This window comes from Oncorhynchus masou, chromosome 13 (assembly GCF_036934945.1).
Source record: "Oncorhynchus masou masou isolate Uvic2021 chromosome 13, UVic_Omas_1.1, whole genome shotgun sequence".
In the NCBI taxonomy this organism is placed as follows: domain Eukaryota; kingdom Metazoa; phylum Chordata; class Actinopteri; order Salmoniformes; family Salmonidae; genus Oncorhynchus; species Oncorhynchus masou.
In genome coordinates this window covers 13,507,657-13,519,834 of record NC_088224.1, presented here as the reverse complement: position 1 = coordinate 13,519,834, position 12,178 = coordinate 13,507,657, and the positions used below count along the sequence as shown (strand labels likewise).

General features: G+C 44.4%; 1 protein-coding gene across 1 annotated transcript in view; it reads left to right on the top strand.

Annotated features, from left to right (window-relative positions):
• The window catches only part of LOC135551755 (solute carrier family 45 member 4-like), a 68,789-nt gene that overhangs the window by 49,222 nt on the left and 7,389 nt on the right, over positions 1–12,178 (top strand). Inside the window, exons 5-8 of the mRNA XM_064982967.1 lie at positions 6,764–6,943; positions 7,063–8,231; positions 8,514–8,613; positions 11,304–11,515. Of these exons, the coding sequence (XP_064839039.1) occupies positions 6,764–6,943; positions 7,063–8,231; positions 8,514–8,613; positions 11,304–11,515 (1,661 nt within the window). The remainder of the gene's footprint in view (positions 1–6,763; positions 6,944–7,062; positions 8,232–8,513; positions 8,614–11,303; positions 11,516–12,178) is intronic.

Here is a 12,178-nt window from a genome sequence, read left to right as displayed (position 1 = left end):
GAGTGTTGGAGTGTGCCCCTGGCTATCAGTAAATAAAAAATAAAAAAAGTGTCTTTTGGTTTGCATAATATAAGGAATTTTAAATGATATATACTTTTCTTTTGATACTTAAAAACCTCTTTGGGCTGAGATCCCGCTAATGGGATCTATATGACAACAGCCAGTGAAAGTGCAGGGCGCCAAATTCAAACAGAAATCTCATAATTAAAATTCCTCAAACATACAAGTATTTCACACCATTTTAAAGATACAGTTCTTGTTAATCCCACCACAATGTCCGATTTCAAATAGACTTTACCTTCGCAAGCACCACAAACGATTATGTTAGGTCAGAGCCAAGTCACAGAAAAACACAGCCATTTTTCCAGCCAAAGAGAGGAGTCACAAAAATCAGAAATAGAGCGAATTAATCACTAACCTTTGATATTCATCAGATGACACTCATAGGACTTCATGTTACATGTATTGTGTATGTTTTGTTCGATAAAGTTCATATTTATATAAAAAAAAATCTCAGTATACATTGGAGCGTTATGTTCAGTAGTTCCAAAAACATCCAGTGATTTTGCAGAGTGCCACATCAATTTACAGAAATACTCATCATAAATGTTGATGAAAATACAAGTGTTATATATGGAACTTTAGATACACTTCTCCTTAAAGCAATCGCTGTGTCAGATTTAAAAAAAATTGAGTAATAATCTGAGTACGACGCTCAGAGACTAAAACAACCCAAATAGATATCCGCCATGTTGGAGTCATGGCGGACAGAAGTCAGAAATAGCATTATAGATATAAAATTACCTTTGATGATCTTCATCAGAATGCACTCCCAGGAATCCCAGTTCCACAATAAATGTTTTTATTTGTTTGATAAAGTTCATCTTTATGTCTAAATACCTCCTTTTGTTAGCGCATTCAGTTCACAAATCCAAATTTATGACGCATGAGCAGATGAAAGTCAAACAGTTCTGTTACAGTCCGTAGAAACACGTCAAATGAAGTATACAATCAATCTTTAGGATGTTTTTAACATAAATCTTCAATAATGTTCCAACCGGACAAGTTCTTTGTCTGTAGAAATGCAATGGAACAGAGCTCGCTCTCACGGCACGAGCTCATGACACTCTGCCAGACACCTGGCTCAAACGGCCCTTATGAGCCCCCACTTCACAGTAGAGGCATCAAACAAGGTTCTAAAGAATGTTGACATCTAGTGGAAGCCTTAGGAAGTGCAACATGACCAATATCCCACTATCATCAATAGGGAATAAGTTGAAAAACAACAAACCTCAGATTTCCCACTTCCCGGTTTGATTTTGTCTCAGGTTTTTGCCTGCCATATGAGTTCTGTTATACTCACATACATCATTCAAGCAGTTTTAGAAACTTCAGAGTGTGTCCTATCCAAATATACTAATAATATGCATATCGTAGCTTCTGGGACTGAGTAGCAGGCAGTTTACTCTGGGCACCTCTGGGCACCTTATTCATCCAAGCTACTCAATACTGCCCCCAGCCATAAGAAGTTAAGTATACATAAATAAATATATATATATATTTCTTTTTTCTTTTTTTATAAGGGGTGGATCAAAAGTATATTTTTAAGTATATTTTAGCAATTACATTTACTTTTGCTACTTAAGTAAATTTAAAACCAAATACTTTTAGACTTTTACTCAAGTAGTATTAGTATTTTACTGGGTGACTTTCACTTTTACTTAATACTCAAGTATGAAAATTGAGTACTTTTTCCACCACTGCGTATACAATGGGAGTGATAAAACATTTATTTTTTCCAAAGCAACTACAGTAATGTGTGCATTCATTTTATATATGGGTGGTCCAAGGAATCAAACCCACTATTCTGGTGTTACAAGCACCAGCTGAGCTACAGAGGTCCAGCATTGGAACTGGGGGTTAGGCAGGGTTAGGGTTAAAAAGAAAAGAAAATTCCATTTCGAAATGCCTTTCAGCCTGTTAATTCATGGAAATACCAGTCGGTGTAAATGCGTTTGACTGGTCATGCTTATCGGCCTATAGTTAATTTGCATAATTGAGTGTAATTAAATTGGTGCATGTGTACAGTATATTTGTTATGTATACAGATAAAGAGGCTTTGAGCGGGAAATCTGTCAGACAGAGCGAGAGCTGCTGCCACAGCATCTCAAACAGCAAAAGCGTAGGCAACAGAAGGCAGGCTTCATCAGCGTGTCACACACCATTTTGCAAGGAGCTGGAGGCAGTATGCATTTTAAAAACATATACTTAATTGTTTGAAACCTTAACATTTTACTAAATATTATGAGGCATGTCTTACCTTGCTTCAAAAGCAGCCTAGCCAAAATCAGACCATATCTATAGAGGCAATTATTTGATTTCAACTTTCTTTCATTGTCCAGTAGCCAAAGGAACAATCCTAGTCATATTAGCAACCCATGCCAGTTGTTGCATATCATTGAAAGGGAAACGTGGCCATACCTAGTCAGTTGTGCAACTGAATGACTTCAATTGAAATGTGTTTTCCTCATTTAGTTCTCCCCTTTTTCTATATTTCTAACGGATACGTTCATTTCTGTCACGTGAAACCGCTCGCATATGGGGTGTGCTTTTGACAACAGTGTTTTAATAGCATAATGAACATTCACGCGTAGCTTCCTGCCTTGTGTGCGTTGCTGTGCTTATAATATGAAGAAATAATAGTTTATTAACATTATAAAGTTAAACGTTCTGATCTGTTGCATCAGACTCAACTTTTTATGTTTTTTTTTTTGTTGTAGCCTAGGCCTACTGGTTGTATGAACTTGGGATCTATCGTGTGTGTGTGTGTGTGTGTGTGTGTGTGTGTGTGTGTGTGTGTGTGTGTGTGTGTGTGTGTGTGTGTGTGCACTCCCTACTGTAAGTCTCTCTGGATAAGAGAGTGTCTGCTAAATAACTGAAATGTGAATCAGAGAGAGAGAGACATGATTGAGTTCACAGGATAGACTAATTATGTTCGCTGTTGTTATCAGTGATATCAGCCAGACCGTCCGGCAGGCTTTCTGCCTCACCTAATAAGTCCTCTTCTGGAGTGTGATATGAAGCTTATTGAATTGAAAAGTAGCTCTCTCTCTGTAGTTCTCCTGAGTTTAGAAAGGTCAGGAAAAACCTGATTCTATAACCAATTCTGTTCTAATGCAACGTGACCAAAAGTTTCACATCCTACATTAGCCAGCCATCGGCTTCGGTAAATTAATTATCAGTGAAAGTGACCCTAAGTGCCTCACACTGTGCAGGCGAACGAGAGGAGGGATCCATTTTGCTCCATGCTTTAAAGGTTCAGCAGAGGAGAAGATCGATAGATAACCCATAGAGTTGTTTTGCTGCCGGCTTCAGGACAGTCCACCAAGTAGGACTGAAGAGTCTGGTAGTAGTGGAAGAGAGAGGACAAGTAGCTTTATTTTTTCTGCTTGCTGGAGATCCTGGATTTCAGTTGGATTTGATTTAGCTGGCCTGCGTGGCTTTGAAGAGTGTCGAAGAGAGGTGTATGTACGTGTTGCTTTGAAGAGTGTTAGAGAGAGGTGTATGTACGTACTGCTTTGAAGAGTGTTGGAGAGAGGTGTATGTACGTGTTGCTTTGAAGATTGTTGGAAAGAGGTGTATGTACGTGTTGCTTTGAAGAGTGTTGGAGAGAGGTGTATGTACGTGTTGCTTTGAAGAGTGTTGGAGAGAGGTGTATGAACGTGTGTGTTGGCTCAGTGCCCTCGTCGTAGGCCTCCCAGAGCAGCTATTGTTTTGCATCGTCACCCCTATCTCAGGTCCCAGTAACTTGCTGAGAAACAGAAGCAGCAAGGCTACAGACTCCTGTGTCCGCTGACCTGCTGGGCCAGGCGGTGTGTGTGTGAACCGTCATTCTCCGTGACATGGGAAAGGACTGGGAACCAGTTCACAGGGAAACGTTTCCTGTTGTGCCCTCCTTCTTACCTTTCAATGCCTATCTGGAGCTACTTCCTGTCTCCAGCGCTAGCTCACTGCGCGTCACCCCATCAGCCATTCCATTGTCAGGAAGAAAGGCTTTTCTTACTACGTACACACTGACTGACTACACACTGACTGACTACACACTGACTGACTACACACTGACTGACTACACACTGACTGACTACACACTGACTGACTACACACTGACTGACTACACACTGACTGACTACACACTGACTGACTACACACTGACTGACTACAGACTGACTGACTACAGACTGGCTGACTGACTACAGACTGGCTGACTACAGACTGGCTGACTACAGACTGGCTGACTACACACTGACTGACTGACTACACACTGACTGACTGACTACACACTGACTGACTGACTACAGACTGACTGACTACAGACTGACTGACTACAGACTGGCTGACTACACACTGGCTGACTACACACTGGCTGACTACAGACTGGCTGACTACAGACTGGCTGACTACAGACTGACTGACTACACACTGACTGACTACACACTGACTGACTACACACTGACTGACTACACACAGACTCAGTACAGACTTCTTTCTTCAACTTGTATACCTCTCTTCCTCATCTGTGGTCGTTGTTGATTAGCTAAATATTTTCAAAATAGCATTTTCCCTTTAATAAGAAGGTCTGAATAATGACTTGTTTGTTGTTGTGTGCGGGGAGTTCCTCTGGGCTCAATGTTATGATGGAAATTCACTACTAGGAGTTTACGTTCCCAGTGAAATTGACACTAATGGCGCTTACGATAAGGCTTTGGCTTTGTTTTGTTTTACGACAATGAAACACAAGCTTTCATGGCTAGTTTGTATTAGAAATTATATTTTGATGAATAAGATGCTTGTTTTGATAACTCTGCATTGGTGTGACCAGAACAGGAGTGTTCCAATGAGGTTACATCTAGACGAGGTAACACATAGATGAGGAAACACATAGATGAGGTAACACATAGATGAGGTAACACATAGATGAGGAAACACATAGATGAGGTAACACATAGATGAGGTAACGCATAGACGAGGAAACCCATAGACGAGGAAACACATAGATGAGGTAACGCATAGACGAGGAAACGCATAGACGAGGAAACGCATAGACGAGGAAACGCATAGACGAGGTAACGCATAGACGAGGTAACGCATAGACGAGGAAACGCATAGACGAGGAAACGCATAGACGAGGAAACGCATAGACGAGGAAACACATAGACGAGGAAACACATAGACGAGGAAACACATAGACGAGGAAACACATAGACGAGGAAACACATAGACGAGGAAACACATAGACGAGGAAACACATAGACGAGGTAACACATAGACGAGGTAACACATAGACGAGGTAACCCCTAGACGAGGTAACCCCTAGACGAGGTAACCCCTAGACGAGGTAACCCCTAGACGAGGTAACCCCTAGACGAGGTAACCCCTAGACGAGGTAACACCTAGATGTTCTCTGTAGCCATAAGGGTACATATGATCCAGTCAACCTTGACGTGTGTTTCCTGGTCTGTGAGGTGATATATGTCATAAATGTCAGTGTGTGCCATGAACCAATGTCCTTTGGGGTAATACTAAACTTCTGGGTAAGACAAGAGGTCTCTCTCACAGCTTGGACCAGACACAAGGGCAACGAGAGTAGCCACACACCACGCAAGGCGTTATGGGAAATGGGCTATGATTGACCTAGGGTATATGGTGGTGTGTCAGGGTTTCCGTTAGCCAGCAATAGCCGGATTTGGGCCTAAAAATAAATAAATAGAACAGCCGATAAATAAAATTTACGTCAGACCGGAGAAGAAGAAAAAAAATTGAAATGCGAAATAATGCTTTTTAGCCCCTTAATTGGTGGAAATACATTTGACTGGTCTTGTTTATCGGTCTATAGGTTAATTTGCATAATTGAATGGAATTAAATTGGCGTGTGTGTATAGTATATTTGTTATGTATGTTATCATTTGAACAGCGTACAGATACAGAGCCGTTGAGCAGACAAATCTGTCAGACAGTTGAGAGCTGCTGCAGCATCTCAAACAGCAAATACATAGGCAACGGAAGGCAGGCTTCCTCAGCACGTTACATACATTTCTACATTTCTAAGGGTTATTTTCATCTGTCACATGAAACCTCTTTGAGTTTTCCGCTAATAGTATTATGAACTCCTGACTTGTGTGCGTTGCTAATGGTTTATCAACATTTTAGAATTAAATGTTCTGATCTGTTGCATCAGACTCATTGCTTTTTAACGTTTTTTTTTTATGTAGCCTAGGCCTACTGGTTGTATGAACTTGGGATCTATTGTGTGTGTGTCCTGTGTGTTTGTGTGTAAGAAGGCCTAACCCACTAATCGGGTATTAATTGACATGTGCAAATCTCTCTCAATCTCTCTCTCCATCTCTTTTTTCATCTCTCTCTCGCTCTATCTCTCTCCATCTCTCTCTCATCTCTCCATCTCTCTATCAACTCTCTCTCCATCTCTCTCTCTCTTTTCATCTCTATCAACTCTCTCATCTCTCCATCTCTCTATCAACTCTCTCTCCATCTCTCTCTCTTTTCATCTCTCTCCCTATCGATCCAGCAGTGTGCTCCTAGTGGGAGAGCTGAAAGGAACTAAGATGGATATTGCTTTTCAATATATGTATAATGGAATGGAATGATCTCTGTGTCCAACCTTGTCTCTGTCTGTGAATTAGGTCTATGGTTTTCTGAACCTGTTATACTGGCTCGGATACTAACTCCGTCTCTGGTTGTGGTCAAGGTCTTGCCGTCGGCGACGTGCCAAATAACCAGCCCATAGGGATCGTCCTGACGGTGCTCGGAGTGGTGGTGCTGGACTTCAGTGCAGATGCAACAGAGGGTCCCATAAGGGCCTACCTACTAGACGTGGCAGACACTGAAGAACAAGACATGGCCCTCAACATCCACGCCTTCTCCTCTGGTATGACACACGTCTTAGTAGCAGGATATTTCCATCACATACCTGTGTCTGGAATGTCAGTGAAAGTTTTGATAGATTGAATATTCTCAAACAGGAAATGATGTGTGTGTCTGCGCCAGGTTGTGGGGGAGCGGTGGGCTACGCGCTGGGCGGTCTGGACTGGACCCACACCTTCCTGGGCTTAATCTTCAAGTCCCAGGAGCAGATCCTCTTCTTCTTTGCCGCCATCTTGTTCACCATCTCGGTGGCTCTGCATCTGTTCAGCATCGAGGAGCAGCGGTACAGCCCCCAGCAGGACCGGCTGGACGAGGAGGCTGACGCCGCCTCCTCCACTGTCAACAAGGTCAACGACACCCTGGGGAAGCTCCACGGCCACAACACCCCCCACATGGAGCTCATTGGAGAGGACGACATCTACGACCCTTGTGACCGTTACGAGTTCTACGGAGAGGGGGGCGAGGACGGGCGCTCATTGCGCGACATTAACATGGACTTCCTGGATGTGGAGATGGTGAGGTCCAAGTCTGATTCTGTGCTGCAAATGGCCGACGCAACACTGGATCACCTGGACCACGAGGCTCTGTTCCTGCGCCACATCGAGCCCTCCATCTTCGCCGACCACCTGTCATCCTACCACGGCTCTCCACCACGCCGCAGCAGTAGCACAGGCAGCCAGGACCTCCTCAAAACCTCCATAAAGATCTGCCGGCTGTCACAGTTTTTGCAGGAGCAGGACCACGACGGGGAGGAGGAGCTGCTCAACAACCAGGTCAACGAGCAGAAGACGCCCAACGGCCGGGCGCACGCCAACGGCTTGGGCCAGGGCGCCAACGGGCACACCCGCTCAGTCATGAAGAACTCGGCCAGCACCAACGCCTCCACGCGGCACCGCCGCCACATCTTCTACCGCCAGCCGTCCTGCACCTTCTCCTACTACGGCCGCGTGGGCTCCCACCGCTACCGCTACCGGCGAGCCAACGCCGCGCTGCTCATCAAGTCCTCGCGCAGCTTGAACGACATCTACGAGGTGCAGCGGAGACAGAAGAGGAGACAGCAGAACCCCAGAGCGCGACACCAGTCAGGCAACACCAACTCCAGTGGGGACACAGAGAGTGAGGAGGGGGAGACGGAGACCACGGTCAGGCTGCTGTGGCTGTCCATGCTGAAGATGCCTCCAGAGCTGATGAGGCTGTGTGTCTGTCATCTCCTCACCTGGTTTTCCATCATAGCTGAGGCTGTCTTCTACACTGACTTCATGGGCCAGGTCATCTACCACGGAGACCCCACGGTAAGGCTGCTGGGACTCCAAGGTCATTGTGTCACGTTATTATAAAGCCAATTGTATTTATTTTGGGCAAAGTTTTCTTTTTGGGCATAAATGTACATATCCTTGTCTTCTGCAAATAAATAACTATTGATCACACAAAAAAACTCACTCCACACCAGATTTTCTTGCCCACCTGTGATTTGAACCTGCTAAACTCTGGTTGCTCGCCTGCTTCTCTAATCTCTGTGCTACCAGCCTCACATTCTCTCTCAGTAACCAAGTTGTTTTATCTTCTCTCTCCAGGCTCCTGCTAACTCCACGGAACTGCAGAACTACCACAAAGGAGTTCAGATGGGCTGCTGGGGGCTGGTCATCTACGCCCTGACAGCTGCCTCCTGCTCAGGTCACTGACCAGTCACTGAGTTGAATGATGGATGAAAGGAAGGATGGATGGACGGACGAATGAGCGAACGAGTGAACAAAAAAAATAAATGAAGTGAACAATGAATGAATGAGCGCACATGTCCATACACAGGCATGTGCAGGCCGTGTGCTTTGAGGCAGCCATAAAAACAGTAGTGAACAATGAATGAATGAGCGCACATGTCCATACACAGGCATGTGCAGGCCGCGTGCTTTGAGGCAGCCATAAAAACAGTAGTGAACAATGAATGAATGAGCGCACATGTCCATACACAGGCATGTGCAGGCCGTGTGCTTTGAGGCAGCCATAAAAACAGTAGTGAACAATGAATGAATGAGCGCACATGTCCATACACAGGCATGTGCAGGCCGTGTGCTTTGAGGCAGCCATTAAAACAGTAGTGAACAATGAATGAATGAGCGCACATGTCCATACACAGGCATGTGCAGGCCGTGTGCTTTGAGGCAGCCATAAAAACAGTAGTGAACAATGAATGAATGAGCGCACATGTCCATACACAGGCATGTGCAGGCCGTGTGCTTTGAGGCAGCCATAAAAACAGTAGTGAACAATGAATGAATGAGCGCACATGCCCATACACAGGCATGTGCAGGCCGTGTGCTTTGAGGCAGCCATAAAAACAGTAGTGAACAATGAATGAATGAGCGCACATGCCCATACACAGGCATGTGCAGGCCGTGTGCTTTGAGGCAGCCATAAAAACAGTAGTGAACAATGAATGAATGAGCGCACATGTCCATACACAGGCATGTGCAGGCCGTGTGCTTTGAGGCAGCCATTAAAACAGTAGTGAACAATGAATGAATGAGCGCACATGCCCATACACAGGCATGTGCAGGCCGTGTGCTTTGAGGCAGCCATTAAAACAGTAGTGAACAATGAATGAATGAGTGCACATGTCCATACACAGGCATGTGCAGGCCGTGTGCTTTGAGGCAGCCATAAAAACAGTAGTGAACAATGAATGAATGAGCGCACATGCCCATACACAGGCATGTGCAGGCCGTGTGCTTTGAGGCAGCCATAAAAACAGTAGTGAACAATGAATGAATGAGCGCACATGCCCATACACAGGCATGTGCAGGCCGTGTGCTTTGAGGCAGCCATAAAAACAGTAGTGAACAATGAATGAATGAGCGCACATGTCCATACACAGGCATGTGCAGGCCGTGTGCTTTGAGGCAGCCATAAAAACAGTAGTGAACAATGAATGAATGAGCGCACATGTCCATACACAGGCATGTGCAGGCCGTGTGCTTTGAGGCAGCCATAAAAACAGTAGTGAACAATGAATGAATGAGTGCACATGTCCATACACAGGCATGTGCAGGCCGTGTGCTTTGAGGCAGCCATAAAAACAGTAGTGAACAATGAATGAATGAGCGCACATGTCCATACACAGGCATGTGCAGGCCGTGTGCTTTGAGGCAGCCATAAAAACAGTAGTGAACAATGAATGAATGAGTGCACATGTCCATACACAGGCATGTGCAGGCCGTGTGCTTTGAGGCAGCCATAAAAACAGTAGTGAACAATGAATGAATGAGCGCACATGTCCATACACAGGCATGTGCAGGCCGTGTGCTTTGAGGCAGCCATAAAAACAGTAGTGAACAATGAATGAATGAGCGCACATGCCCATACACAGGCATGTGCAGGCCGTGTGCTTTGAGGCAGCCATAAAAACAGTAGTGAACAATGAATGAATGAGCGCACATGCCCATACACAGGCATGTGCAGGCCGTGTGCTTTGAGGCAGCCATAAAAACAGTAGTGAACAATGAATGAATGAGCGCACATGTCCATACACAGGCATGTGCAGGCCGTGTGCTTTGAGGCAGCCATTAAAACAGTAGTGAACAATGAATGAATGAGCGCACATGCCCATACACAGGCATGTGCAGGCCGTGTGCTTTGAGGCAGCCATTAAAACAGTAGTGAACAATGAATGAATGAGCGCACATGTCCATACACAGGCATGTGCAGGCCGTGTGCTTTGAGGCAGCCATTAAAACAGTAGTGAACAATGAATGAATGAGTGCACATGCCCATACACAGGCATGTGCAGGCCGTGTGCTTTGAGGCAGCCATTAAAACAGTAGTGAACAATGAATGAATGAGTGCACATGCCCATACACAGGCATGTGCAGGCCGTGTGCTTTGAGGCAGCCATTAAAACAGTAGTGAACAATGTGCACAAAGTCTTCAGTCAAGGTGCTATATCTCTGGCTCTGTTCACATGCTGGAGGGTTTTAGACCCTGATGAGCTAGTGAGCTGAGCCGACCTGTACAAGTACAGTCAGACGACTCACAAAGAGCTGTACAGCAACCCAGGATCTAAACACCCAGAGGAATGTTGTACTAGCTACTGGTCACTAAATCATGGTGCCATCCAGTTGAGCCACGGTGTGGATAACACTGGAGTCACCCAAACCAACTTATTCCAGGCCACATGAAATCTAGGTTTCCAGCATCGCCAATCTGCCTTCCCTTCTGCTTTGCATGTTCTTTGGGGTTTTAGACTGAGTATCTGTAAAACACTTTGACACCTGCTGACCTAAAAAGGGCTTTAGAAAATACATTTGATTTAGCATCTCCTTGTTTATATTCCCAAATGCTTATAAACGATTCTATTCTGTTGTTTGCAGCCGTACTGCAGAAGTACCTGGACAACTTTGACCTGAGCATCAAGGTCATCTACGTCTTGGGTACGCTGGGCTTCTCCATCGGTACAGCTGTCATGGCCCTCTTCCCCAATGTCTACGTCTCCATGGTGATGATCAGCAGCATGGGCATCATCTCCATGAGCATCTCCTACTGCCCTTATGCCCTCCTGGGACAATACCATGAGATGAAAGAGGTAAGGATCTATACTAGTTAGTGCACACACTGATATAACAGGCTAGTTAGTAGACACTGATATAACAGGTTAGTTAGTAGACACTGATATAACAGGTTAGTTAGTTACACCCTGATATAAAGGGTTAGTTAGTAAACACTGATATAACAGGTTAGTTAGTAGACACTGATATAACAGGTTAGTTAGTAGACACTGATATAACAGGTTAGTTAGTAGACACTGATATAACAGGTTAGTTAGTAGACACTGATATAACAGGTTAGTTAGTATACACTGATATAACAGGTTAGTTAGTAGACACTGATATAACAGGTTAGTTAGTATACACTGATATAACAGGTTAGTTAGTAGACACTGATATAACAGGTTAGTTAGTATACACTGATATAACAGGTTAGTTAGTATACACTGATATAACAGGTTAGTTAGTAGACACTGATATAACAGGTTAGTTAGTATACACTGATATAACAGGTTAGTTAGTAGACACTGATATAACAGGTTAGTTAGTTACACCCTGATATAAAGGGTTAGTTAGTAAACACTGATATAACAGGTTAGTTAGTAGACACTGATATAACAGGTTAGTTAGTAGACACTGATATAACAGGTTAGATAGTAGACACTGATATAACAGGTTAGATAGTAGACACTGATATAACA